This window comes from Mus pahari, chromosome 18 (assembly GCF_900095145.1).
Source record: "Mus pahari chromosome 18, PAHARI_EIJ_v1.1, whole genome shotgun sequence".
Lineage (NCBI taxonomy): Eukaryota > Metazoa > Chordata > Mammalia > Rodentia > Muridae > Mus > Mus pahari.
This window is the reverse complement of record NC_034607.1, coordinates 40645937-40672431: the sequence shown is the minus strand read 5'-3', so window position 1 is coordinate 40672431 and position 26495 is coordinate 40645937. Positions and strand designations below refer to the sequence as shown.

The 26495-nt window shown below is 43.8% G+C and overlaps 2 protein-coding genes across 2 annotated transcripts in view; one reads left to right on the top strand and one right to left on the bottom strand.

The window, feature by feature from the left end:
- The window catches only part of Nlrc4 (NLR family CARD domain containing 4), a 27689-nt gene extending 16552 nt beyond the window's left edge, over positions 1–11137 (top strand). Inside the window, exons 6-9 of the mRNA XM_021218372.1 lie at positions 911–1081; positions 2610–2702; positions 4602–4769; positions 10299–11137. Of these exons, the coding sequence (XP_021074031.1) occupies positions 911–1081; positions 2610–2702; positions 4602–4769; positions 10299–10591 (725 nt within the window). The 3' untranslated portion in view covers positions 10592–11137. The remainder of the gene's footprint in view (positions 1–910; positions 1082–2609; positions 2703–4601; positions 4770–10298) is intronic.
- Positions 11138–13772: 2635 nt separating this feature from the next.
- Slc30a6 (solute carrier family 30 member 6) overlaps positions 13773–26495 on the bottom strand; it is a 30204-nt gene continuing 17481 nt past the window's right edge. The window contains exons 9-14 of the mRNA XM_021218048.1: positions 24612–24660; positions 24228–24347; positions 21549–21651; positions 18459–18506; positions 17512–17580; positions 13773–14423 (exon numbers count right to left, since the gene is read on the bottom strand). Of these exons, the coding sequence (XP_021073707.1) occupies positions 13926–14423; positions 17512–17580; positions 18459–18506; positions 21549–21651; positions 24228–24347; positions 24612–24660 (887 nt within the window). The 3' untranslated portion in view covers positions 13773–13925. The remainder of the gene's footprint in view (positions 14424–17511; positions 17581–18458; positions 18507–21548; positions 21652–24227; positions 24348–24611; positions 24661–26495) is intronic.

The window sequence follows — 26495 nt, the reverse complement described above, 5'->3', positions numbered from 1 at the left end:
GGATGGCTGTGAGCCACCATGTGGTTGCTGGGATTTGAACTCAGGACCTTTGGAAGAGCAGTCGGTGCTCTTACCCGCTGAGCCATCTCACCAGCCCTCACTTTGTATTTCTTACATGTGTCCCACTGACTCAGGATGTATATTGACGATTTAAACTCCACCTACTCAATCCTAAACTCCACATCAACCCCAGGGCTAAGAAAGAAGAGCACTCTGTTGCCTTCCATTGTACTGCTGGTAGGAGGGGACACTGATACTGGCTGGACACACCACCCTGGGTGTGGTGGTCACTGAACTTGTATCACGAGATTCAAAGCAGAGTCTCCGAGGCTGTGCAGGTGACGAGCCCTCCACATCACTACAGCACCTGCTGTCCCTCTGAACTCAGCCTCTTGTGGGAAGCAAAAAGCCTGAGGTGTTAGAAAACAATGAGCTCATTTGGTCTTTGTAACAGCAGTCTATGGAGAGATGATGTCTGGGATCTAGACACAGGGCAGCTCTGGTCGGATGCTCGGGGAGTTTAACGCCAGCCTGGGCTGAGTAGCAAGGCACTTCTGCCCCAGAATACAAAGAAATGTATCAATATGTTTTTTATAAGATTTATTTATTTATTGTATGTAAGTACACTGTAGCTGTCTTCAGACACTCCAGAAGAGGGCGCCAGATCTTGTTAAGGATGGTTGTGAGCCACCATGTGGTTGCTGGGATTTGAACTCTGCACCTTTGGAAGAGCAGTTGGGTGCTCTTACCCGTTGAGCCATCTCACCAGCCCTCAATATTTTTTTTTAAATGAAAAAAAAAAAAGAGCCTGAAAGAGTTTCTGTGTTGTCTCCCTTGAGCTCCACCAATCTGTATTTAACCAGACGAACTCATCTGCTCTTGTTTTCCCTCGCCATCCATCTCCTTGTAGCGGAAGGCCTGCGAAACCTGAAGAAGATGCGTTTACTCCATTTGACTCACTTGTCTGACATTGGGGAGGGAATGGCGTACATAGTCAAGGCTCTCTCGGAAGAACCCTGTGATCTCCAAGAGATGAAGTTGGTGGCCTGCTGTCTGACTGCAAACTCTGTGAAAGTTCTAGGTAACCATTGTAACCGGTCTCTGAATGCACAAGGGGATACTTGACATTTTTATACTGATGTATACAATGCCTTACATGTAAACTTAATTTTAAGAGAAACTGAAGAAGATAATGCGATACATGTATTAGCTGACCTAGCCCCACCCCCACTCTTTTTTTTTACCCTGAGATAGGATTTCTCTATGCATATCTGGCCGTCCTGGAACTCACTATGTAGACCAGGCTGGCCTTGAACTCACAGATCCATCCACCTGCCTCTGCCTCTCAAGTGTTGGGATTAACCTATCACATTTTTAAATGAGCGTTGTCTGAATCAGAATTAAATTATTAGTGGCAATAAAAAAGTATTATGTAATAGTTAAAGATATTATAACCTTAAGAGAAAGCAAAAAGTAAGACATTAAAAAAAATTCCATTGTTCTTGTCACAGTGATGCTGTCTAAGCATCTCTTGGGTAGATGGGTAAATAATATATGGGTAAATAATATATGGGTAAATAATATATGGNATGGGTAAATAATATATGGGTAAATAATATATGGGTAAATAATATATGGGTAAATAATATATGGGGAACAGGGAAGATTGCCTCAATGCTACCAGGCTTCAGTTCTTCCCTTTGCTCTATGAAGATGGAGTTGGCGCACAATAATGTAACAGTTCAGTCTTTTGAGTTCCCAAATGTTATGCATACCGATTATAGAGAAAAATTTGCATATTTTTGGATAAACTGTTAAGTTCAAATATGTCTTAAAATTTAGACTTTGGGAGCTGGAGAGATGGCTCAGCATTTAAGACTACTGACTGTTCTTCCAAAGGACTTGGGTTCCATTCCTGTAGCTCATGATCATTTGTGACTTCAGTTCCTGGAGGTCAGATACTGGTATTTAAGGCATGCACCACTACTGCCTGTCATGGGAATTGGTCTCTTTTCAAACAGCTGTGTCAAAAAGTCCAGGTGTGACGATGCACAACTCAGTGCCAGGACTAAGGTGGCAGAGCAGGGGGACATCCATGAGTTTGAGAGTTCAAAGCCAACTGGGACTACACAATAAGACCTGTCTAAAACAAACAAGCCAAAGTCAATAAAGAATAAATGACAATGGAGTGTCTGCTATTACAAACACTATATCACTATATCCCATGCAGCTTCAGGCTCTATGTGCTTTGGACATAATAATCGTTGCCATGGAAATTGAGGGTTCCACCCATCCCACTTTTTTTTTTTTTTTTTGGTTTTTCGAGACAGGGTTTCTCTGTGTAGCTCTGGCTGTCCTGGAACTCACTCTGTAGACCAGGCTGGCCTTGAACTCAGAAATCCGCCTGCCTCTGCCTTCCAAATGCTGGGATTAAAGGCATGTGCCACCACCGCCCGGCATCATCCCACTTCTTTTGAGAAATAATCAGTTTATCAAGTCAAATGACAGTGTGTGTTGCCATCAGCAAAGACAAGAACACAAAATTCTAAAGAGGCTAAAAAACGTCTGTATGGTTACCTGAAAATCTTTTGGTTTGTTTTTTCTTTCAGGACAGAATCTTCACAATTTGATCAAGATGAGCATTCTTGATCTATCAGAAAATTATTTGGAAAAGGACGGAAATGAAGCTCTGCAGGAACTGAGTAAGAAGCACGGCTTTGCCCACGCAATGAGCTTGCTTTCTTTCCTTCTCTCTCTCTCTCTCTCTCTCTCTCTCTCTCTCTCTCTCTCTCTCTCTTTCTTTCTTGAGACAGGGTTTCTCTGTGTAGCCCTGGCTGTCCTGGAACTCACTCTGTAGACCAGGCTGGCCTCCAACTCAGAAATCTGCCTGCCTCTGCCTCCCAAGTGCTGGGATTAAAGGTGTGTGTCACCACCGACTTTTTCCAGTTTTAAATTTTTTAAGTTTTTGATAAAGATGTGCACCACCACCGCCCAGCACAATGAGCTTTTTGCTATGTGTACTGGGAGGCTAGCAAACCTCTGTCCCAGGTGTACCTTACAGATTCATCTTTCTTGGGAAAAATGTTCGGCCCTATCTTAAACTGCCTTTAAGAAACACAGTCCAGTGTCTTTTTTTTTTTTTTTTTTTTTTTTAAAGATTTAATTAGTTTGGGAGCTAGAAAGATGACTCAGTGGTTAAGAGCACATGATGCTATGTCAGAGGACCAGATTTTGGTTCTCAGCACCCACAAAAAAAAAAAAAAAAAAAAAAAAAAATCCAAGCCAGGGGCTGGTGAGATGTCTCAGCGGGTAAGAGCACCCGACTGCTCTTCTGAAAGTCCAGAGTTCGAATCCCAGCAACCACATGGTGGCTCACAACCATGTGTAACAAGATCTGATGCCCTCTTCTGGAGTGTCTGAAGACATCTACAGTGTACTTACATATAATAAATAAATAAATAAACTTTGTTAAAAAAAAAAAAAAGAAAGAAATCCAAGCCAGGAATGATGGTGTGCTCCTTTGACCCTTGCAAGTGAATAGGCAGGCAGATCTCTGTTAGTCCCCATAGTGAGTTCCAGGCCAGTCAGAGATTGGTCTCAAAGAAAAGAGAAGAGTGGGGGTGGGGGTTAGGATATTTTTTAAAAAAAGATTTATTCATTATTATATCTTAAGTACTCGCCAGCCTTTTTTTTTTTTTTTTTTAAATAAACCAGTTTAGGGCTGGGAAGATGGCTCAGTGGTTAAGAGCACTGACTGCTCTTCTGAAGGTCCTGAGTTCAAATCCCAGCAACCACATGGTGGCTCACAACCATCATTAATGAGATCTGAAGCCCTCTTCTGGAGTGTCTGAAGACAGCTACAGTGTACTCACATAACTCACATATAATAAATAAATAAATCTTTTTTTAAAAAAGTTAAAAAAAAAAAAAACAGTTTACTGCAAGCAGCTGTTTTACCTGATAACTAAGTAGCCATTCCTCCCCAGGTGATCCTTGCCATTCTGTTTCCTTGAGACAAGGTTTCTCTGTGTAGCCTTGGCTGTCCTGGAACTCAGATCCCCTTGGCTCCTGCTGAGATTGAATGTGCACACCACCATGCCTGGCTTATTTCCTCTTTCAATTTCACTAGAGTGATAAGATTTTTAAAGTGCTATAATGGCATGTGGTTATGACAGAATGACAGGGATTCACTTGAGAAAAATACAGGTGACTGACTGGTCAGGGTTAAGTCATTTAGCCCAGGATTTGTTGAAGGTTGGATTATTAGTAACAGTTTCATTATGTTACAGTGTTTCTGTATTTGAATATCTTTATAAAAATAAAATAACATAAAAAAGTAGATTCTCGCCTTTAATCCCAGCACTCGGGAGGCAGAGGCAGGCGGATTTCTGAGTCAAAGGCCAGCTTGGTCTACGAAGTGAGTTCCAGGACAGCCAGGGCTATACAGAGAAACCCTGTCTCAAAAAAAACAAAAACAAAAACAAAAAGTAGATTCACATTAAAGGTTAAGTAAACTGCAGGGTCACCAAACTTAAAGACCACTCTTCTTCGCATTCTGCTGGACTGAGATGACATCAGCCCTGAACTGGTTTCTGTTTAAGTCGGCAGGCTTGGCGCTCTGGAACAGCTCACTACATTGATGCTGCCGTGGTGCCAGGATGTGCACACCAGCCTGTCCAAGCTGCTGAAGCAATTGGAGAGGGCCCCCAGGCTTGCCAAACTTGGATTGAAAAACTGGAGACTCGGAGATGAAGAGATTAAAAGTTTAGGTAGGTACCCCCAAAGGGAGCCGAGGGGACCCGGGCTGACTTTAAGAAGGCTTAGTTGGGCCTTCAATCTCAGTCCTCAGGAGGCTGAGGCAGCCGGATCTCCGCCTTTTCTCTGAGCCGTCGGTCTCGCAGGCCTTCTCTGTTAGTTATTAGGATCTATTTCTACTGAATGCCAATCACTGTGAAGGATGATTATTTTTGCAGATTTTTGTCCTCCTCCTTGCTTCCTATGTTGCCATATGTTATATTTGAACGTGACACCACATGCATAGAACACGTTCTAATGCAGCAGTGCTGGGAAGTAGGCAGACAGAAAAAAGAAATTAAGAAAGGAGGCCATGACTGCCCCTAGGTACGCTGGAGGAGCCTTACTGTAGATAAAAGGGAGAGCAGAGCCAGAAGTAGAGACATCTGGGAGAGTCCAGAGTAAACAGGACCCCAAGCGGCCATAGGAGGAGAGAGGGGGAGGGAACTAGGGAGAACCAGGAGACCAAGAGGCCAGGAAGCTTAAAAAAAAAATAATAAATAAACAGACCAGAGTAGCCAAATGGCTGGCTGGATTATACAGGTATACAGGGAAGGGCAGCTAGGGGAAGGGCAGCCATGTGGAGGGGTGCTGGAGAGCCTGGTGGTCAGGTCTGCTTGGATATTAGGCACCTCAGTTAGCCACTTGTCCTGCTTTGAGACCTAACAGTAGGAGCTCAGAGGAGTTTAGATCATCGGCCCACTCTCATGGATAATTAATGCAAACTGCAGAAGGCTTGAGCCAACCTGAGATCTTGCTTGCTTTTTTCACCCCTGTCCTGCCCAGGGACAGTCACCCAAAAGGCCCTGGCCAGATGTTAGTTCCTCAACCCTGACATGCTTCAACACATTTCCATTGTTTGTGAGTTAGCCAGCTGTGCTATTCTGTTCCAGCGGCAGGAAAGAGTCCTTTTCTTTGGTTGTCTTTTTTTCTGTGGGTGACTTGGTCTCCTCTCTTGGAGTCTGCTCTGAGGTAGCTGTTCTTTTCCTATTTTAGAATGAGGAGCAAACTGGTAGAAAGCTCTTTGTTTAAGGGAGGAAGTGACTTTAAACTTTAAAAAAAAATTTATGCATATGAGTGTTACCTGCATATATGTCTGTGATCTACCATATATCTGGTGTCCATAAAATCAGAAAAGGGGTGGGCGGGGGGGGTAGGGTCTCTGGAGAGATGCCTCACTGGCTAAGAGCAGAGGACCCAGGTTCAACTCCCACCACCCACATGGCAGTTCGCAACTGTCTGTAACTCTAACTCCTGGGGATCCAACACCTTAGCACAGACATACATGCAGGCAAAACACCAATGCACATTTTTTAAAAAACAAACCAAAAGAGAGTATTGAATCCTCTGGTATTGTGTTTGTAGATGATCTGGGCCGTCACGTGGGTGGACCAAATCCAGTCCTCTGTAAGAGCAGTGTGTACACTTAACCCAGACCCAGAGATGACCTTTTTTCTTTCTTTTCTTTTTTTTTTTTTTTTTTTTGGTTTTCCAAGACAGGGTTTCTCTGTATAGCGCTGGCTGTCCTGGAACTCACTTTGTAGACCAGGCTGGCCTCGAACTCAGAAATCCGCCTGCCTCTGCCTCCCGAGTGCTGAGATTAAAGGCGTGCACCACCAGCCAGAGATGACTTTTGATTGATTAGCTTCACTATTTGGGGTGGGAACCAGGTATGCCAGGTGACTCCTCCTCTTGGAAGCCATTGAGTTTCTCCTGAGAAGCCTCCAGTCTTCCTTCTGGAGCATGTAAGACCAAATACTAGCATCCTGAGAACAAGGTGGAGTCGGAGTGTCTCCTGTTTCCTCCCCAGTCCCCTGGTCCACCTTCCATAGTACCCTACCTAATTATTAGAGTGTCTTCACACAAACCCAAAGTGGCCGGGACCATTGCAGAGTGTGTGGTCCACAGCAGATAATCAAACGTTTGCTGATTACATGAATGGTGTTACAGTTTATTACGTAGGGCCTACTTCAGGGTGCCAGTTACCACAGTGGGGAAACCACAGGCAGGAGCCTGAGGAAGCTAGTCAGTCATGCTTCATCTACCGTGGGGGGACAGAGAACAATAAGTATATGCAGGCTGTTCAGCTTCCTGGCTCCAGTCAGGGAATGATGTCACCAACAGTGGGCAGGCCCCACCACCTCAGTTAACGCAATCAAGATAGCCAACCTCTCCCCAGTCGTTCCCCCCCCCCCCACATACAACATTGCCAAGTGAAGCTAGACTTGGTCACACTGAGAATTAACACTAGGTGACCTGACTGAGGCTCAGGTAAACTGAAGGGCAGTATTAGACAAGTTTCACCCAAAGCTCGTGAGATTCGATCAGTTGTACTCTCCACAGCCCCCAGATGGCCAAGTTCTGGATACACAGATTCTGTTCCTGTTGGATCAGGGTTAGGGTTCCTGTGACCCAGGAAACTCTTCCTCAGCTAAGAACTGAACTGAACCTTGAACTGAAACGGATAGCCACAGAAACAGCTCTGTTCTCATCGCAGTGGACTTTGACTTTTCTAAATTACTACTGGGTAGTGAAAACCACTTGAAAACAAAGCATTTCGCATTCCTGATGTGCAGGGTATCACAACAGAGGTGGCAAAATAGGAGGGTGAGTTGTTAAGGTTGGAGGACTTATGAGAAAGGGAGGTGAGGACCAGGAGGTGAGCGCCGACAGGAGCTAGAGCTTCCTTCCCATGTTCTAGTCCCCGGATGTGCAGTCCAAGCAGAGAGGGCAGCTGTACTCTGCAGCCTTCCCAGACAGATGTTATTTTTACCCCTTCATTCCTTAGTTTCAACTTCATCGTCACAGCAAGGTGACTGTCATGTGGGCGTTTCAGCCAAGTGGGAAGAGACAAAAGAAAATAAAGAAAAGGAAAGCAAGCTGTGGGCTAACTCTTTTCAAAGTGACATGGAAGTCACATGCCCCACTTCTGCTTCTATTTCCTTGGCAGAAATTTGGATACGTTTAGCAGCAAGGGAATGTGGGATATGAGTGGTCATGACTCTAGATTAGCAGTTTGTCTTCTAACTAAGGGTTAAAGCCTAGGAAAGAGGCCCAAGGATGGTCTCAGCAGCAAATAGCACAGATAGAGAAATGGAGGTGTTCGCTGGGAACGCCCACTTCCTCCACTTCTCCCAATTACAGCCAGCTAAAGTCCCTCTGCTTCAGGCATCTGTTATCAAGGGCCTTTCTAAACTAAACTCAAAAAGGTGATGAAGACTCTGGAGCAAGCCCGGGGTGCGGCTGTGTCACATATGTGCGATTAGCAAACACACAGGCCACACAATGCTATCTGCCAATTCCCAGACCTCAAGGGGCACGTTATGTGACAGATGTAACAAAGTCACACCATATGACAGATGTCACATGGGAGGTTTATTGGGGAGGGGGTATACAGAGGCTATACAGGGCTAAGCAGGAGGGGCTGGCCTTTTATAAGGGAGGTAGCACATGCGTAGGGGAAGGGCATGTGACTCCTGGAGAAGGTAAGGATGTGTTCAGGAGAATAAAAGTTACATTTAAACCCTGTCTCTGCAACTAGGGATGTGTTGCATCTCAGCAGCTACTGACTATGTATCCTGATGTTGCTGCATCCCTGGGGAAGGTAGTGGAAATGGGTGTGGTTGCTAAAAGGGAAACCAGTTAACAGGCTTCCTGAAAGTGGCAAAGAGTACACTCACTCAGTGCATACCTGTATAAGCCTCAGTCCACACGGCTGGTTAGACAAGATGGATCATTCTTATTTTGCATGACTAATTACAGATGGCTAGCAATAGCTTTTCTTATTTGTTTCCTGACCTTTGTCATGGCCCTGATGAGTTGGGGTTTTTTGTTTGTTTTGAGATAGGGTTTAAATGTAATTATTCTCCTGAAACAAGTATCTTCTTAGAGGCTCATTGCCTTTGTCTGCTAACCTAGGCTTAGTTCTGGAAGCTTCTAGCCACTATACAGTCTTTTTTCTTTTTTTTCTTTTTTTTTTTTTTTTGATTTTTTGAGACAGGGTTTCTTTGTACAGCCCTGGCTGTCCTGGAGCTCACTTTGTAGATCAGGCTGGCCTCGAACTCAGAAATCCACCTGTCTCTGCCTTCTGAGTGCTGGGATTAAAGGCCGTGCACCACCACGCCCGGCTGCCACTATACAGTCTTATCTAGGCCTAGAATGTTTTCAGCCTCTGAGATTTACTGCTGAATAAGCTCACCCTTCCTAGATTTTTTTTTTTTTTTTTCTGTTCTCTGGCTGACTGGTTCAACTCAACTGTTTTGGCATAAACTCCTCTCCAACTTGACTGATTCAATCTGGCTTCTCTCTTTCTGCCTCTCCTGAATGACTTTGCTTGACCTCAAACTAACTCTAGCGATCTGATCTAATCTTCTGGCTTCTTCTCATTCTCTGGCTCATTCTATCCTTACCTGTGTGTCTGTAAAACTCTCCCAGTAAAACTGTCTTTTTTTTTTTTTCTTTTTTGCACTTCTCTCTTAAGTAGCTTCCCTTTCTTCTCGCTTCTTGTAAGAGTTGGGAAGATCCTTTCCTGTCAAATCTTTCTCTGACTCATTATTTTGTCTGCCACCCAATTAGACGTCACTTTCAAACATGGGTGCTTCCTTCTACAAATCCCTGAAGCCTCCGGGAAGGCATTAAACAAACAAAACCCTCTAGACACTGAATGACTTTTGTTTACTTAAGTTTATAGCTAGGGATCGCCTATACCCGAAGATAAAACTGTTAAGTAGCTTTATTTCTGCAAACATGGAAGGGCCTAGTATTGTTTCGTCCCAGTTTTGAAAACTGATAGGTTATTTCTCTGCCACTAGTGAAATGAGCCTATTTAAGCCGGATTAGGTTATATTAAAGGTAGGCTCCAGGGTGGGTGAATTCACTGGCCCCAAGGACCAAGACCAGGAAAGTCGCCATGGGGGAAGGGTGGGAGTGGGGGGGTGGGGGAGGGCGAAAGAGGCACAGGAGCATAGAGAAAGAAGAGGGGTGGGGGATTAGAGGCCACAATGTCTGGATTATATAGGGGAAAGGGCAGCCCAGCCCCTGGGCTGGCAAGTTCAAGGTTGGGGGTAGGCTATGCCAGGTAGGACTGAGGGATGCTGGGAGACCCAGAGGCCAGGTCTGCTTTGGTACGTAAGCTATGTACCTCAGTCCCCTCCCAGGGTCTGAAACCGAACAAAAACAGCTCCTTAATATCTAATCGCATCTCTCATTTCTCAATGTTTAAGCAACATTCCATTTCCCAGAGGAATCAGGAGTAAGGTAAAATACATCATTTACCTTTGCCTACTGTACTCTTGTATCATTGATGTTCTTAGATATTAGGAAACAGTCTTTGTGAATATTACGGGCAATCACAGAACGCCTGTTGGAACTCTCTCTCCAGGGCGCAACACTGGTCTAACCAGGGTCATTTTAAAATGGGAACATGACTCACGTGTGCACGCACAGAACTCATTTTATTTTAGATGAGGATGTCTTCTGACTGACCTGTTTCTTTCTTTACCAAGGTGAGTTTCTGGAGATGAATCCTCTGAGAGACTTGCAGCAGCTGGATTTAGCGGGGCACCGTGTGAGCAGTGATGGATGGCTTTACTTCATGAATGCGTTTGAGAGTCTGAAGCAGTTAGTCTTTTTTGACTTTAGCACTGAAGAGTTCTTACCAGACGCGGCACTGGTGAGGAAACTTAGTCAAGTGTTATCTAAGTTAACTCTTCTGCAAGAGGTAAGGCTCACGGGCTGGGAGTTTGATGACTATGATATTCGCGCTATTAAAGGCACCTTTAAACTAGTGACCGCTTAATGCATCCATGCCACCAAATACTCCAGGACTCCCTCACTTCCAGTGAATCGTTAAAAACCACACAGAAGCGGGGCCACAGAGCTGGCTCAGAGGTCAAGAGCAGTGGCTGCTCTTCCAGAGGACCTGGGTTTGATTCGCACCACCTACAAGGTGGCTCACAACCATCTGTAACTCCAGTTCCAGGAGATCCAACATTTTCTGATCTCTATGGGTACCATGCAAGCAAAACACTCATATACATTAAATAAAATTTAAAAATACTTTTAAAAAAATCTTGAAGAAGGAAGTCAAAGAAGAAAAAGAAGAAGAAGAGACTTGAGAAATGAGTCTGGTCTCCTCTCTCCAGACACAGGACAATCTCTGTGCCCTTCAGCTGTGTTTGTGTTAGTTGACCCCAAGAATATTGGATCAAAAATCCTTGAGATACCCTGTTCATCCGTCCTTAGTACAGTACCTGGCCTATAGACTTAACAAGTACTTGTTAAGTATGTGACAACTAAATTACCAAGAAATAAAATTGTCTAGAGAACAGACTTCATATATACTATTTAATTCAGCTTGTTTAATTAAAACACTATGAAATGTATAGAATATGTTCTCACAAGAAAAGCATTCTCAGATTTGAAAGAGGCGTTCTTAAAAAAAAAACATAACAAACCATTAATTTGTGTGCATGCAGTGTGTGTGCCATGGTGTACCTGTGGCGAGTCAAAGGGCAACTTGTGGGAGTTTGTTTAACTCAAGTCACGGGGCTTTGTGATATTAAGTCTTCGTCTGCTGAGCTGTTGACCAGCCCCAAATGGGCATCTGTGGTCAAGGAAAAATTGGCAGTTTAAAAGCTGCTTCATCAGAGGCTGGAAACTCAGGATGTCTCCCAGGAGTTCATGTGATCACTGTGATTCCACCTTTGACCTCAGAAACTGAGGACGAAAAGAAAAACTGTATCTTATATTCTTTGGTACCCCACCGAAGTATGAGGGATATCCTGCTCTAATCTTTTTGTCTATCACCTTCCAAAATAACCACCCCTCACATAAAGTCTAACAACAACAACAAAAAATCTCTGTTGTCTAAGGATGTAAAATTCCAAAGAGAGTGGAGAGCCAGGGGTAAAACACCTCAAATGGAGTTAGCCTGCAGCTTGCCTTCTCTTCTCAGGGCTCCTCAGGGCGCTGCTGTGTACTTGGTCTTCATGTTGTGGCCATGTTAGAAAAAAAAAAACTGTGGGTATGTAGTGGTCATGTTAAAAAAATTTCTGGGTATAGAATCTACTTAGCAATTGAACATATATTATACAGGTTTAATTATAAAATTTCAGCTAATAATTTGCAAATCAACTCCTCCCTTCTCCTCCCTAACTGTACGAATGAGAGATCTCAGAGAAGATATAAATGACTTCTGTGCCCATGATTACCAAACTGTTGACATACAAGTACACCAGGATTGCGAGCGTTTTGCCTAGCTCAGTCATGGAGCCTGTTAAAAGCATCTTGACTAAATTTCCAGTTCTACAATAAAATATATTTGATATGTTCTGCTCATAAAATGAAAAAGAACTAAAACTAGTTTATTAAATAAAATGAACACCAAATAAAATTCTGTGATTGTGTTTATGTAATGTACACTCCATCACTCTACAGCCATATGGTGTTTAAGGTCTCTCAGAAGCTGCTGAGGAAGCAGGGTTGCCCCTACTCCCAGTGCACACCCAAGTGTGTTTCTCTCAAAGCATCCTCCAAGGCCCTCTTTCTGGGGATGATGGGCGGCCCTTCTAACATAAAAGGGAGATCGGAGAACAGCAGCAGCCCAAGAGTTAAGAGGAGTCCTGGAGAGCAGCTAGAAGGGGAGCCATAGCTAAGAGGTTGCTGTGGTTCCCTAGTTATAGGAAAGGGACCAGATGAGACTGGAGCTGCATGCTCAGGCACAGGATGCTCATCTGTGTAGAGAATGCCCAGTCGGGAGATGGCTGGCCACCTTATCTTCCCCAGTTGGTCTCTGCAGGACACTGTGGGCCTCTGAAGAGATGACTTCATCTCTGTTGCTATTTGTTCTTTCCCTTGGAACCCTCCTGAGAAGGGACACTCTGCTCTGTCCAGGACGCTACAGGCTCGCCTGCTGGCTGCCTTACTTATTCAGCACCAAGAACATGGCTGTTGTAGGCCACTGGCCAGCTGACCTAATATAACCCAGAGCATGGAGTTTTAAACCTCATTCCATTTACCAAGGTTCTGGTGTTTGTAACTAAAATAAAACACTGGGAACCATGGACCACATTCGTAAACAGTTGCCCTCTAGTCTCAGTGTTTGACTGTAGTATACAAATGTACTAAAATTGTAAATGGGAAAAAACAAAACAAAACAAAACAAAAAAACACTCTTTATTCAAAACCTGTTACTTAAAATTTTAGGACATACTTCTATGGTGGTTTTTGGGAGTCTGAGGCAGGAGGATTACAGGATCGAAGGAGCCTGGTATATGCAGCAAAACCCTGTTTCAAAAGACCAGATAGGGGCTGGAGAGATGGCTCAATGGTTAAGAGCACCGACTGCTCTTCAGAAGGTCCTGAGTTCAAATTCCAGCAACCACATGGTGGCTCACAACCATCTGTAATGAGATCTGATGCCCTCTTCTGGTGTGTCTGAAGACAGCTACAGTGTACTTAGATATAATAANATGAGATCTGATGCCCTCTTCTGGTGTGTCTGAAGACAGCTACAGTGTACTTAGATATAATAAATAATAATAAATCAATCTTTAAAAACATAAAAAAATAAACTTTAAAAAAAAAAAAAGACCAGATAATTAAATTGTGCTATGTAGTAGAATATGCCTCACAACTTCCAATAGAAATGGTTACCTTTTATTTAACAAATGATTCGGGAGGGCCTCAAAAAATGTAGCAATTAAGCATTAAAAAGCTATAAAAGAGAATTTACTTTTCAAATGGACACTTAAGTTTTCATTTACTAAGTTGGGCACCATGCATGAAGTATGTTTATAAATCCTACGGAAGGAATTGTGAATTTTTGGTAAGATGCAGATCCACCCACCACATGGCTTTCCTGCTGAGGCCAGACCATCACATCATAGGCTGCTACAAAGCAGCTCATATCCAGACTTCTTGAAGGAGGCCGACCTAACGCCCATGACATTTCCAAAGATCTCACTGCCACAAGAACGTTTTACAAAAATATAGTTTATAGGTTTTATGAACTATGAACCAGCCTGGAATACTCTGACATGTCAGTGGTTGAACAGTCAATGCAAGTTGGATTATTAGATACACTGGAAGGCAAGAAGTCGATATTCCCCGTCACGGTGAGCAAGGGTCCCTCAGGGTCTTGGCTGCCCTGTCCTGTTGATTCCATACCTACCTGGTATATGTGGGAAGGTGGGCCTCAACCCCTGGCCTGTTCCAGCTCCTGGAAATGCAAGTCCTTGGCTTAACACGCTGCTGTATGGTGTGTGTCCGCGATTAAGACCCAAACCATATGGCCTTGTCTGTGTGTTCAGAAGAATAACTGGGCTCACGTTTTTCCCAGGCGTATTAAATACAAACTCCGGAGGTGGGCTGCTGGGCTTGGCTGGGGTTGATGTGACAGGGGTCCTCTCATCCACGTTCTTTAACAGAGGCATTGGAATTACGTGATGCTCTGAGAAGTTTAGGACATTGGGTGCAACAGGCCCAGAGGATAAGGCAGGCCTAATCCAGTCATCCTTGAAGATCTGAACAGTCAGAGTGGACACTAGCGTGCACAGCCTGTTGGTCACATGAGCAAGGACCATTTGTTCATTTGCATCTCGTCGAATTCGTACATGCACTGACCCAGCCTACAATAGGAAAACCACAAAAGACTGCTTAGAATTATTAGCATTATTTATTTACTTGAGACAAAGAGTTTCTCTGTGTAGCCCTGGCTGTCCTAGAACTTGCTTTGTAGACCAGGTTGGCATCACATTCACAGAGATCTGTCTGCCTCCCAAGTGCTTGGTATTAAAAATGTGTGCCACCTCCACCTGATTAAGACTTCTTAGGATTATAATACTAAAACTTCGTTTTATTTATAATTTGATTGGTACTTGGTGTTTTAAGATAATATAAAACTTAGCATCTTGCTATTCACTGGTGCTTACCAATGTAAAACGTTAATGAAATGATTTGTGACCTTTGAAAAGATGGACTAGAGATGCAGATCAGTTGAATGCATGTGAGACATGCATGCAAGACCATGGGTTTGATCCCCTGCACTGCATAAACCAGGCAGTCATGCACATCTGAGATACCAGTCCTGGGACGGCAGAACATGGAAGTACAGAAAGCTAGGATTTCATTACAGCTGTTGAAGATTTGAGAAGACAACTGTGTCCGACCCAGAGCTCATAACTAAATGGAATTTCAAAATGCAGAAAAATAGGCAGTGTGTGGCTGTACATGCCTTTACTCCCAGAATTGAGAGGCAGAGGCAGAGGCAGGCAGAGAGGCACAGAGGCAGGCGCAGAGGCAGGCACAGAGGCAGAGGCAGAGGCAGGCAGAGAGGCAGGAGGATCTCAGTGAATTTGAGACCAGCCTGGGTTCAACTGAGAGACCCCATCTCAATATGTTACTTAGCAAGGGATAAGAAAGATACCCGACATCAACTCAGGCCTCTACACACCTACACACACCTACACACACACACACACACACACACACAATGTGCACATACACATGAAAGTGCACTCCAGTGACTGTTAGTTGGTATAGCCATTCTGCAAGGCAGTTTGATAATTTGCATCAAAAGCCATAAACACTTGATTATTCTGCACTTCACAAAACTCACTTAAAAACCAATTGTTCACTTAGTTTTGAGACAAGGCTTTGCTCTGTAGCCTTGGTTTGGCCTGGAACTTGCTATGAAGACCAGGGTGGCTTTGAACTCATAGAGTTCCACATCTCTCTGCCTCTTGTGTGTTGGGAATCTTAATAATCATGGGCATTTATGAAAATTATTTCACAAAGCTGCTCATTACAGCCTATGTAAACAGGTAAACTGGAAAACAACGTAAGATGCAGCAGACTGACGGAGAAGTATGAGGATATTTACCTAAAATTCTAAAATTGTTAAAATATATACTGCGGAGTCGAGGGGTGTGTCTTGGTGGTAGAGTACTTATCTATCACACAGCATGCCTTGAGTGTAATCCCCAGTACCACAACACATACATATATACAAACATGCATACATATACAAACATACACACACATACATACACATATAAACATGCATACATACATATACATATATAAATATACACACATACATACATATATATACATACAATCATACATATATATAAACACACATAATCATATATAATACACATACATACATACATACAAATGACAGCAGCAGTTTTTGAAATGCCCAAATGTTTCCACAGACACTGAGACACTATGACAGGAATACTGAACCCCATGAACAGGTGTTAGAAATCTCAGTGCTATGGCACCTATGACATTGCAGGCATGAGCTATAAGACCTGTAAGATATCAGAGCCGTACAAGAGGAAACACAAGGAAGACTTGGAGACAATGACTGACCTAAAAACCCCAGAGCAGTTAAGTGATAACTCCTGCATGGAAATCTGAGACAGGCAATCTGAGACAGGTGGCCAAAGGGCTCTGGCACACTTCATGATAGGAGCGCACACCGGGAGTGCAATGCGATCTGCAGCTCTGCAGTAGCCCGAGCCTTGTCAGCTCGAGAAACTAACCAGCCCCAGCTCCTTTCTAGGACAAAGGCCCACATTAAGAACTGGGAAGAGAATCCAAACAGCACAGCAGAGACAAAGGGTGTGTGTGTGTGTGGGGGGGGGTAGGTACATAGGACCAGTAGAACCTCATGTGTTTATACGTCTGCCCTAAGTATGTAAGCACTTAGTTCATATGTACCACCACTCTTCAGTTCACAGTTCAGAAAGGCATAAAAACAAGTAACAGCCCAGGCCTTTAATCCCAGCGTTCAGGAGCAGAGGCAGGAGGATCTGTGGATTTGAGGCCAGCCTGGTCTGCACAGAGTTCCAGGACAGCCACAGCTACATAGAGTGATCTGTCTTACAAACAAGCACAGAAACAAACAAGACCAAAAAGGACATGCAAGCCAAGGTGATGGAGTACATCTACAGTCGCAGTATTCAGGGGGCTTGTAGTGCAAGGCTGGTCTGGCTGCAAGAGTGGGCTCAAGGACAGCCCAGTCTGCAGAACAGGATGCTGTCTCAGAAGTTAAACAAAAATGTGTAGGACGCGACTGTTTAATGAGGCAAGAGGTCCTAGATTCGATTTCCATACTTCCAACAACTCCAAAATACCCAGTGGATTTTGAGGTTAAATAAAAAAAAGAAGAAAAAAATAGATGCCATTAAACATAAAGGAAAATCGAAGCATCCATGAAAAAAAATGTAAAGATTTATTTTAATTTTGTGTGTATGAGTGTTTTGCTTGCATGTAAGTCTGTGCAGTATGTGTGGGCCAGTGCCTGGGAGGCCAAGCAGAGAGGTGAGCCACCATGTGGATGCTGGGAATGGAGTCCAGGTCCACTGGAAGGGCAGCCAGTGTTCTTGGCCACTGAACCTTCTCTCTAGACCCAACATTTAAAACACCCTTTTTGGCTTTATCTTACTATTGTGTATATGAGTGCTTTGCCGGCACGTATGCCTGTGCACTGTGTGTCCACTGCCTGTTGAGGTTCCCCTGGGACGGGGCTGAAGAGACGGTTGTGAGCTACCACATAGGTGCCGAGTCCTACGCAAGAGCAAGTGCTCTTACACACTGAACCAACTCTCCAGCCCCGCCCCTCCAACCATGAAAAATTTAACAAATGTTATTTAAGTTTTAAAAAGCACGTTTAGATCACACTAAACTAACTTGCAGAAGACATACCAATGAGCCAAATCCAAGGGTCCAAAAGTGTTCATTCCGGACTTCTAACACCCCATCCAGGGTAGACACCTGATTAAACAGAGCAGCTGGTCAGTTTCCTGCATTAGATAGAGCAGTGTAGTCCAGTCACTTACGGCTTGCTGTCAGCCTAGAGACGACACGGCTAAGCCCCGACAAGGGCAGGCGCTGGCTATCGGACGTCTCAGATGACTCCTGTTTATTCAGTCCTGGCCCAGGCTGCCCCGTCCTGGGTCAGGGGCAGAAGCTCAGCACTTTACGTTTTATGGTTTTGTTTGTGAACAAGGTAGACATATTTATGACAATCATTTGTGGTACCAGGTTTCTTTTTTAAGGTGTGCATGGGAGAGCGTGCGTGTGAATTGGTTGTTTCTTTCCCTGGATTCTCCTGTAACGGGCCTCTGTTTGAATGTAAGGCCACTGGATGACTCCAGGGCCATGATGACAGTCACGACAAAGACGTGCTCGGGGCCAGGACTCAGCTTGAGATACACAGACAGCTGTGTTAGAAAAAGCAGCCTTTCGAATACTGACATCCAAGAACAGTGTCAATACCCAAACCAATGATCTTTCCTCATTAGCGGGTGGACTTTCTAACAGAGAAAATAACCTACAGACTGAGAATCTGGGGAGATTAGCATGTAGACTGGGGCTTCTGTCTGTTGTCAAAGAATGAGAAAGATTATTTATTCAGTTAATATGATGTCTTCTGACCATTATCTTCTACATTTACTTCAAGTCAATTTGTCTTTTAAGCTGAGCAGTTTCTTAAATTTTTCTAGTTTTGTCCTTATGGTATAGTTTCTACTATTAGTATAACACACACCCCTCCTAGAAGAAAATTCTACAGTTGAATATATTATACATACCCACCCTTTTGTTTCTCTCACATAATTTTGAAAGATAATATATTTACTATTTCAACTTACCTCTCTAATCAGTTTGTCCAATTGACCGATAACATGAGGTGGTGTTGTCTAAAAAAATAAAATAAAATAAAACATGAATGGCCTGGAGAGAAACGAACTTTGCAATAACGATTCTGATGCTCCCCCTATCACCCACAAATGGATGTGAAACCAGCCTTGGCTTTTGACAGAAGAGAGGTCTCACTGGCCTAATCACGTCACTAACGGCCCACACACATTTTGTTTTTGTTTTTGAGCATGCCAGGAGCCTGCCCTGGCTTTTAGAATGAACGGCAGGAGGTGGGTCTCTGGCCTTGCAACTCGCTCTTACTATTTTGTGCTAATAAGTGCTGGTTTCTGACTATTCTGTGGCAGAATGCTGCTGGTTTCTGGTAATAAACTCCTGCTATCGGCAACAGGGGATGAAGAAGGAAAATAAATAAAGGTTTAATTGCTAGGGCTCTTTTCTTTCTGGCTCAAGGACCTCTCTCTGGTCAGGAGAGGCTTGGAACTGGTTTACTCTTTATAAACCAAGAGAAAAGAAAGAAAATAATTTACACAGACAATACGCACAGACACACACACACACACACACACACACACACACACACACACACACACACACACACTTTGGCCAGGCCGAACTACATGTTTCATTAATTCCACAAGTGTTCGTGCATACTTACATACATACACATATACCTACATGTGTATGTATGTACATACACACAGACAAAGAGACATATACATATATACATTTGTGTGGTTGGGGCAGAGCACCCCAAACCATCACCTTATTTGTTCTGGCCCTTTTATACCTTCTTAGACAAAAGCTCTTTAGACAATTACCTCATAGATAAAATGTTACACAAAAGAGGAGTTATAGGAGGATGTTGATAGTAAGTTCAAAGCAGTGTTTCATTCTATAAGCTCATTTTAAGTCCAAAGAATCAGTGTCACATGGCCTGGCTTTATCATAGTGCACACCTGTGGCCTCATCCTTGGACCTGACCTAGAATGAATATTTTCTCATGATTACAAATTTATCCCAAGACATTTTCTCTTCTTTGTGTAATTATGAAGGGTCATCATATTCCTTAATATGCAACCTTTGCTTACTATTCTATGAGGAGGGGACACATTCTCTTCTTTTTTTTTTTTTTTGGTTTTTCGAGACAGGGTTTCTCTGTGTAGTCCTGGCTGTCCTGGAACTCACTTTGTAGACCAGGCTGGTCTCGAACTCAGAAATCCGCCTGCCTCTGCCTCCCGAATGCTGGGATTAAAGGCGTGCGCCACCACGCCCGGCCACATTCTCTTCTTGATTTTAACTTTATTACATCTTTCTGGCAAAACAACTAAAACCATCTCCCTAAATTTTTTTTTCTTAAAATTCTTTGAATCAAATCAGAAATTCCATAAAGTCATTAATTCTGGCAAAACAACTAAAACCATCTCCTTAAATTTTTTTTCTTAAAATTCTTTGAATCAAATCAGGAATTCCATAAAGTCATTAATTCATCTAAATAGCATTAATTCATGAAAGTTCATATTCATGTTGATCTGCATGAAATTTGCCCAATAGGGTGGGCTGACTGATGCCCAGGACTCAGTAGGCTATGTGACAGTGACAGGAAAGGCACAGAAGCAGCAAGAAGCCACCCTGAGAGGAAGTCTCTTGGGACCTTGCATTCATAATGCTCATCCAAGGCAGGTTATGCAAAACGGTGGGTCATCTCCAGAAACCTCACATGTATGCCTTTAGCTTTCCTAGATGGTTTCTGTCAGGAGCAAAAACACATTAAGGAGAAAACTGCAGAGAGTGGGAGGGGCTTCCAGGGAGGAATACATCATACACTTGCAAACAAGCTGCTTTCTCTAGAATCCAAAAAGACCTAAGGAGCCAACCAGCATGCGGCTGCGGGTGAGCATGTGCTTACAACAGTGGGGAGACACACCCTTAGGAGGAATTCTGTGACTTCTACGTCAGCCAGGTCTACACAGTGAATTCCAGGGCAGCAAAGGCAATGATGAAAGCATGCTTCAAAAAAAAATCAAAAGCAACAACAACAACAAAAGAGTGCTTACTGCCTCTGTAGAGGAGCAGAGTATGGTTCCCAGCGTCCACAAAGAGACTCACAACTGCCTATAATTCCAGTTCCAGGATAGCGGAGTTCTCTCCTGACACCCGAGAACTCTCGCTGCACAAGGCACACATACAGACACTCAAGCACACACACGCACACATATAATAAAATAGCAGGCTGGGCACGGGGGCTTACAGCTTTAATGCTAACACTGTTGTGGGTTGTGGGAGAGAAGAGGCCAGCCTGGACTACACAGTGAAACACTGTCTCAAAAAGAAAAACCATAAATAGATGAATAAAGAAAGAGAAATAAAAAATAAATAAAATGAAGTAAAAAAGAACTAACCAACAAACCAACAAAAAGTATATAAGAAATAGAAAAGTAGCATTTCATTTAGGGTATAGTACTACATAAGGATTATATTGTCAGGCTGGGCGTGGTGGTACTTGGGAGGCAGAGGCAGGCGGATTTCTGAGTTCGAGGCCAGCCTGATCTACAGAGTGAGTTCTAGGACAGCTAGGGCTACCCAGAGAAACCCTGTCTTGAAAAAACCAAAAAAAAAAAAAAAAAAAGATTATGTTGTCTTTATTACTAAGAACAGGATATACACGCACCTAGTTCTGGAAAACCTGCTTATATTACTTTAGTACCCAAATTGTCACTACGATGATCCAATGATAGGGAAAAAAGCAATAGTAAGCAGACTACGCATAAAACCCAGAGCATACTTACCCAAAGAAATTAAAGATCCAAAAAAATTAAATAGCATTATTTCCACTTAAAACGTGACTAGAATAAACAAATATACATTTATGATTACATGTAACAGGAACATATAAGTGTATGAGCCTAAATTATCACATGGCAATAAAATTCCAACTCATTTCTGCTAAGTGAGTTCAGAGAATACTGTCTGACTTCACTGCTCAGGGCTCGCTTTATCTACCTGCTGGAAGACACAGCATGCTGGGACGGAAAGCCGGCTCCCATTAGAACAAGCGTACACAGTGATCACAAGAGCCTCACCTGGAGGAGCACTTTCCCGCTATACACACTCATAGGGTACATGGTGCCAAATGTCATCAGGGCGATGGCAATGGCTGACGCGGTGTCCACGGCAAAGTAGTTACTGCAAGGAAAACAGTTCACAATCTTCAATGTCAATTTACAACTTAACCATCTGCCAACAATTAATTATCAAAAACAATTCTAGAAAACAACAGCAGCTGCTACTGTCAGGAGACCTGGTGGGGGAGGTGGAAGGGGAGGGGCAGGGGAACAGTGGCGCTCCAAAGAGTCAGCTTTCAGAACTCTTCCCTGTCAAGCTTTAGTGGAAAAATAATAATCGTATCAGTGTGAGGAAAGGCGATAAGACAGATGAGCCTTGCTCGACTTTTCCTTTAAATGCACCTGACACGAAGACTTCAACTGATAACCTGACGGGAGACAAAGGACTTTCTGTGTTTCTAGCCATTTTGCACTCAGTAATTCTTGCATTAAAAACTTCAGAAGTAGCCCAGGGCGGTGGCAGTACACACTTTTTTTTTTTTTTTCTTTTCTTACTTGGCAGTACACACTTTTAACCCCAGCAGTCAGCAGGCAGAGGCAGGCAGACCTCTGAGTTCAAGGTCAGCCAGGGCTACACCGAGAAACCTTGTCTCAAAAAAGCAAAACCAACACATGAAAACTTTCAAAGTGTCCCAGGAATATGGGATATGGTGACATTATAGCTGAAGGGCTACATCACATCAATTCTGAAGCTCTCCTCAGGAGCCAGACCACAATGCTAACTGCTACAACTGAGTCTGAACACGTTTTGCTTCCCATTATGTTTGGAATAGGAACATGAACAAGACACAGTGTCTGCCACACAAGGAAACCACGGGGAGGCACTCTGCCCACGGGGCATGCCACCCAGCAGTACCCCAGCATTTGGGAAGTGAAAGTGGGGAAGATCCTGGGGGAAAGGTCAATCTTGGCTAAGTGACAAGTTCCAGGTCACCCTGGGCTACCGGAGACCTCCTTGTGAAAACCTAATAAAGTAATAGCAATGATCAAGTTCAAGTCCCTCGAGGACAATACTGACAAACACAGTACGTAATGAAGCTACCATGGTGGAGGTAATTCAGAAAAGTCAGAGCTGGAGAGATGGCTCAGCAGCTGAAAGCCACTGCAGCTTTTCCAGAAGACCCAGGTTCCAACCCTGGCACCCACACGGTGGCTCACAACTGTCTGCATTTGCACGCCCAGGACATCCAATGCCCTGTTCTGGCTTTCAAGGGCACTAGGAAAGTGTGAACAGACATGCATGGAGACAAAACATTCTTACACATAAAATTAAAAAAAAAAAGAGCGGAGCTTCGAGCTGAGTGACTGGTGGATGGAGGATACTGCAGACAGTGGAGCAGCAGGGGTAAGGAGCTGAAATCCATGATGTACAAGCGGACCCCGGGGTCCAGACGGGTGATGCTGCTAAGGTCTGCAGAGGGACCCCAAGCTAAACAGCTTCAATGTTTTACCAGTGGATTTGAGACTAGGAAACCCTACTGTTGATACGGAAAGATAACAGTGACAGAAGCAGTAATGTGGAAAGAACCAGAGATGGATGAGAAGGGGAACAGACCAGGAGACTATTTTGGTGACAGTGATGAAGACGATGACTTTATCCAGGGCATGCTAAGAAAAGCCTGAGTATCCTCAGACTGAATCAGGTCTGACTTTGCTTTGGGGAAGACTGAGCACAGAGGAACATAAAGCAGGCACTGAGGAAAGCACCTGGGCCCCTGCAAACCCACATGCTACAGCCAATCTACCGCCAAGATACAGAAGCAGGGACTCAGTGGGTACCCGTATACTTCAGCTCACAGTGACATTAGTCAGCAGTCAAAAGGTGGAATCAATCCAGATGTTCTCTGGCAGGTGAGTGGGTAAATAAAATGTGGGATTTAACCTCAAAGAGGAAGGAAACAGAGATACACAACACGAATGAACCGCGAACGTACTTAATGTCACCAAACTGTATGCTGTAAAATGGTTAAAATAAGAAGTCATCGAAAAAGTGTCAGGACCAGGGAGATGACTCAGTGAGTCTGAACTCTTGCCTCTCAAGCCTGATGGCCTGAGTTGGATCACTACACTCATGTCACAGGCTGGATGTGGTGACCCACATCTGTACTGTGTCCCGGTATTACCACAGGAACATAACTGCCTGTGGCTTCTTAGGTAAAAAAGAATAATAATAACAAAGAAGCCATTATACTACACATCACTGTTTAAAGGATAAGTTAATCAAAGAATTCAGTTGTAAAATGTTGGTCTAAAAGCAGCTGTTTTTATATATATATTTATATACTTTTTTAAAGGCTTTAGTTTTCTTTTTAAGTTGCTTCTGGCTCCCCTACCCTCCCCTCTCCCAGCAAAAGCAGTTTCCACTGCCTTCCGCCTCACTTGTCCAGCCAGCAGCAGGACTTAGAAATCATTTTCTCATCTTCACTCTAAGTTGCGGTGAGAAATGCTGAGGCCTAATTCCCCTAATTTTCAGGTGGAAACAGTTGAGGCTAAGACCTGACCTGGTTATGTAGTCATAAGCACAACATGATAGAAGCCTGACCTTCCCCTCCCTGCCCCCCCAAATCATATTGTCAATGCCCTTAAAGTCAGGTCCCAGGGATCAAAACACATCTGACAGCAATACAATATACTCACTTAATCTCAATCAGCATGTATGTTATACACAGAGCAAAGGCCCCAGCAAGATCCATCAGAACAAACGGATTCATGCGGGGCAAGAGGATACTGCTGAGTCCTGGGATAAGGCCGCACAAGCTGCAGAAGACCAAACAGTTCATTAGTATCCCCTTGACACCCGTGAGAGCATATCGCAGGTAAGGGGCACTGTACTACTCGGGGACAAAGCTCCGCCACTGTGCAGAATTCCTCTGGCATCAATTAAAAAGCCAAGAGAGACCGAGAACTGACCTGAGCAGCTCATGCAGTGACTCCAGCTGCAAATCTCAGCCTCCATGGTAGAGGCACTTCTCAGGAACTCTTGTTAAGTTACACAAGTCAGGAAACTCCAGCGCATCTTACCTGCGACTAAGGTCTGCCACGTGCTCCTGAAGCCAGCTCGTACTAGCAGCTTTAAGGAAAAAATACTTAAATTATCTATATAGAAGAATAAAACCATCACTAGAAACAAATTCTTTCATTTTAAAAATAAGTAACACCATGTAACATGGCAAAGGGCAATCCTTCTCCTCAAATCTCGAGCTTTTTCATGACAAGAACTAGGTCTGAAGCAGTTTTGCCTTTGATGCACAGCTGACTGGAAGGAGTGAGTAATTGACACATTAAAGCGCTTTTAATGTTGAGTTTCAGGGATGCAAGATGCCTCTAAGTGATGGAAGAAAAGGACTGACTCAAGTTGTCCTCTGACATTTATGCCATGTAGTACAGCTCTCCTTGCAAATCTATATTCTTTTTTTGTTTTTGTTTTTGTTTTCAAGACAGGGTTTCTCTGTGTAGCCCTGGCTGTCCTTTGTAGACCAGGCTGGCCTCGAACTTAGAAATCCACCTGCCTTTGCCTCCCAAGTGCTGGGATCAAAGGCATGCGCCACCACTACCCGGCATAAATAAATATTCTTAAAAAAGCTTTAAAAGTTTTCTATTCTGTATATATTTTTTTGTATATATAAAGAATGGGATCCAGATCATGTCAATTATTCTTTCAGCTCTCAGAAAACCAGGAATGCATCTAGGGACACCCAAAGATACCAACAGGGACTGTCCCTTGACAAATATCCTCCAAACTCAAAAGGCATTCATCCCAGGCTACTGACACTCGTTCTGTAACAACGATGTAAAGAGATCGGCAAGCTCTCTATAGAACACTGGCACGGCACTAAAGGGGAGGCGGTGATACCACGACATCTACCTTCAAGTTCCAGCTCAGCCTGGGACCAGGAGAACCTTCAAACGCCTTAGTGTAAAATGAGGATAATAAAGTATTTGCTTCAGTGACTATGGGGAGATCAGTAAAGACCTATCACTCTTTTTTTTTTTTTTTTTTTTTTTTTNAAGACACGGTTTCTCTGTATAGCCCTGGCTATCTTGGAACTCCCTTTGTAGACCAGGCTGGCCTAGAACTCTGCCTCCCGAGTGCTGGGATTAAAGGCGTGTGCCACCACGCCCGGCAAGACCTATCACTCTTAACTTCTGACTGATATAGAGAGTTTGTCTTCCTAATAGCTGTGGGACTGCTGGGACACGAGTGAGCACCTCAGAAAGCTCTCCCCGCTGTCTGCTGTGTGGCTCATGTCCAAAGGCCTACAGAACATCATCTGTGTCCTCTGTGTCAACACAGCTCTGGGGACACACTCACATCTCCATCAGTTAATAGCTAAATCCTTTGCTGGTTAATGAGATTCCAAGAAATTAAAGGTTCTGAAAACCATCAGCAATTTATAATGACAAAGTTGAAAAACTGCCTAAAAGAGACACCTTTCATTTGTTTTGTTGGAGGCAGGGTCTCAGTAAGCAGTCATGGCTGGCCTGTGCTACTGTGTAGTACAAAGTGGCTTGAAACTACAATCCTCCTGCCTCAGCTTGTCATGTTCTGGGACTGTAGGCATGAGCCACCACCTGGATAAACCTGTAGTTGTTCATCATATATCACCTAGTTCAAAGCCAGTTCACTGGCTTTTATATATTCTTTTCAGTAATTACTACTGAGATGATATTCTATACAATCTACCACATAGACTTCAGAAGCTAGCTTGGTGTGTGTGTGGGGGGGGGAGGGGCACGTCTTTAACCCCAGCACTCAGGAGGCAGAGTCAGGCAGAGCTCTAAGTTCAAAGCCAGCCTGGTCTACAGAGTGAGTTCCGAGGAAGTCAAGGCCACACAGAGAAACCCTGACTCAGAAAACACACACACACACACACACACACACACACACACACACACACACACACA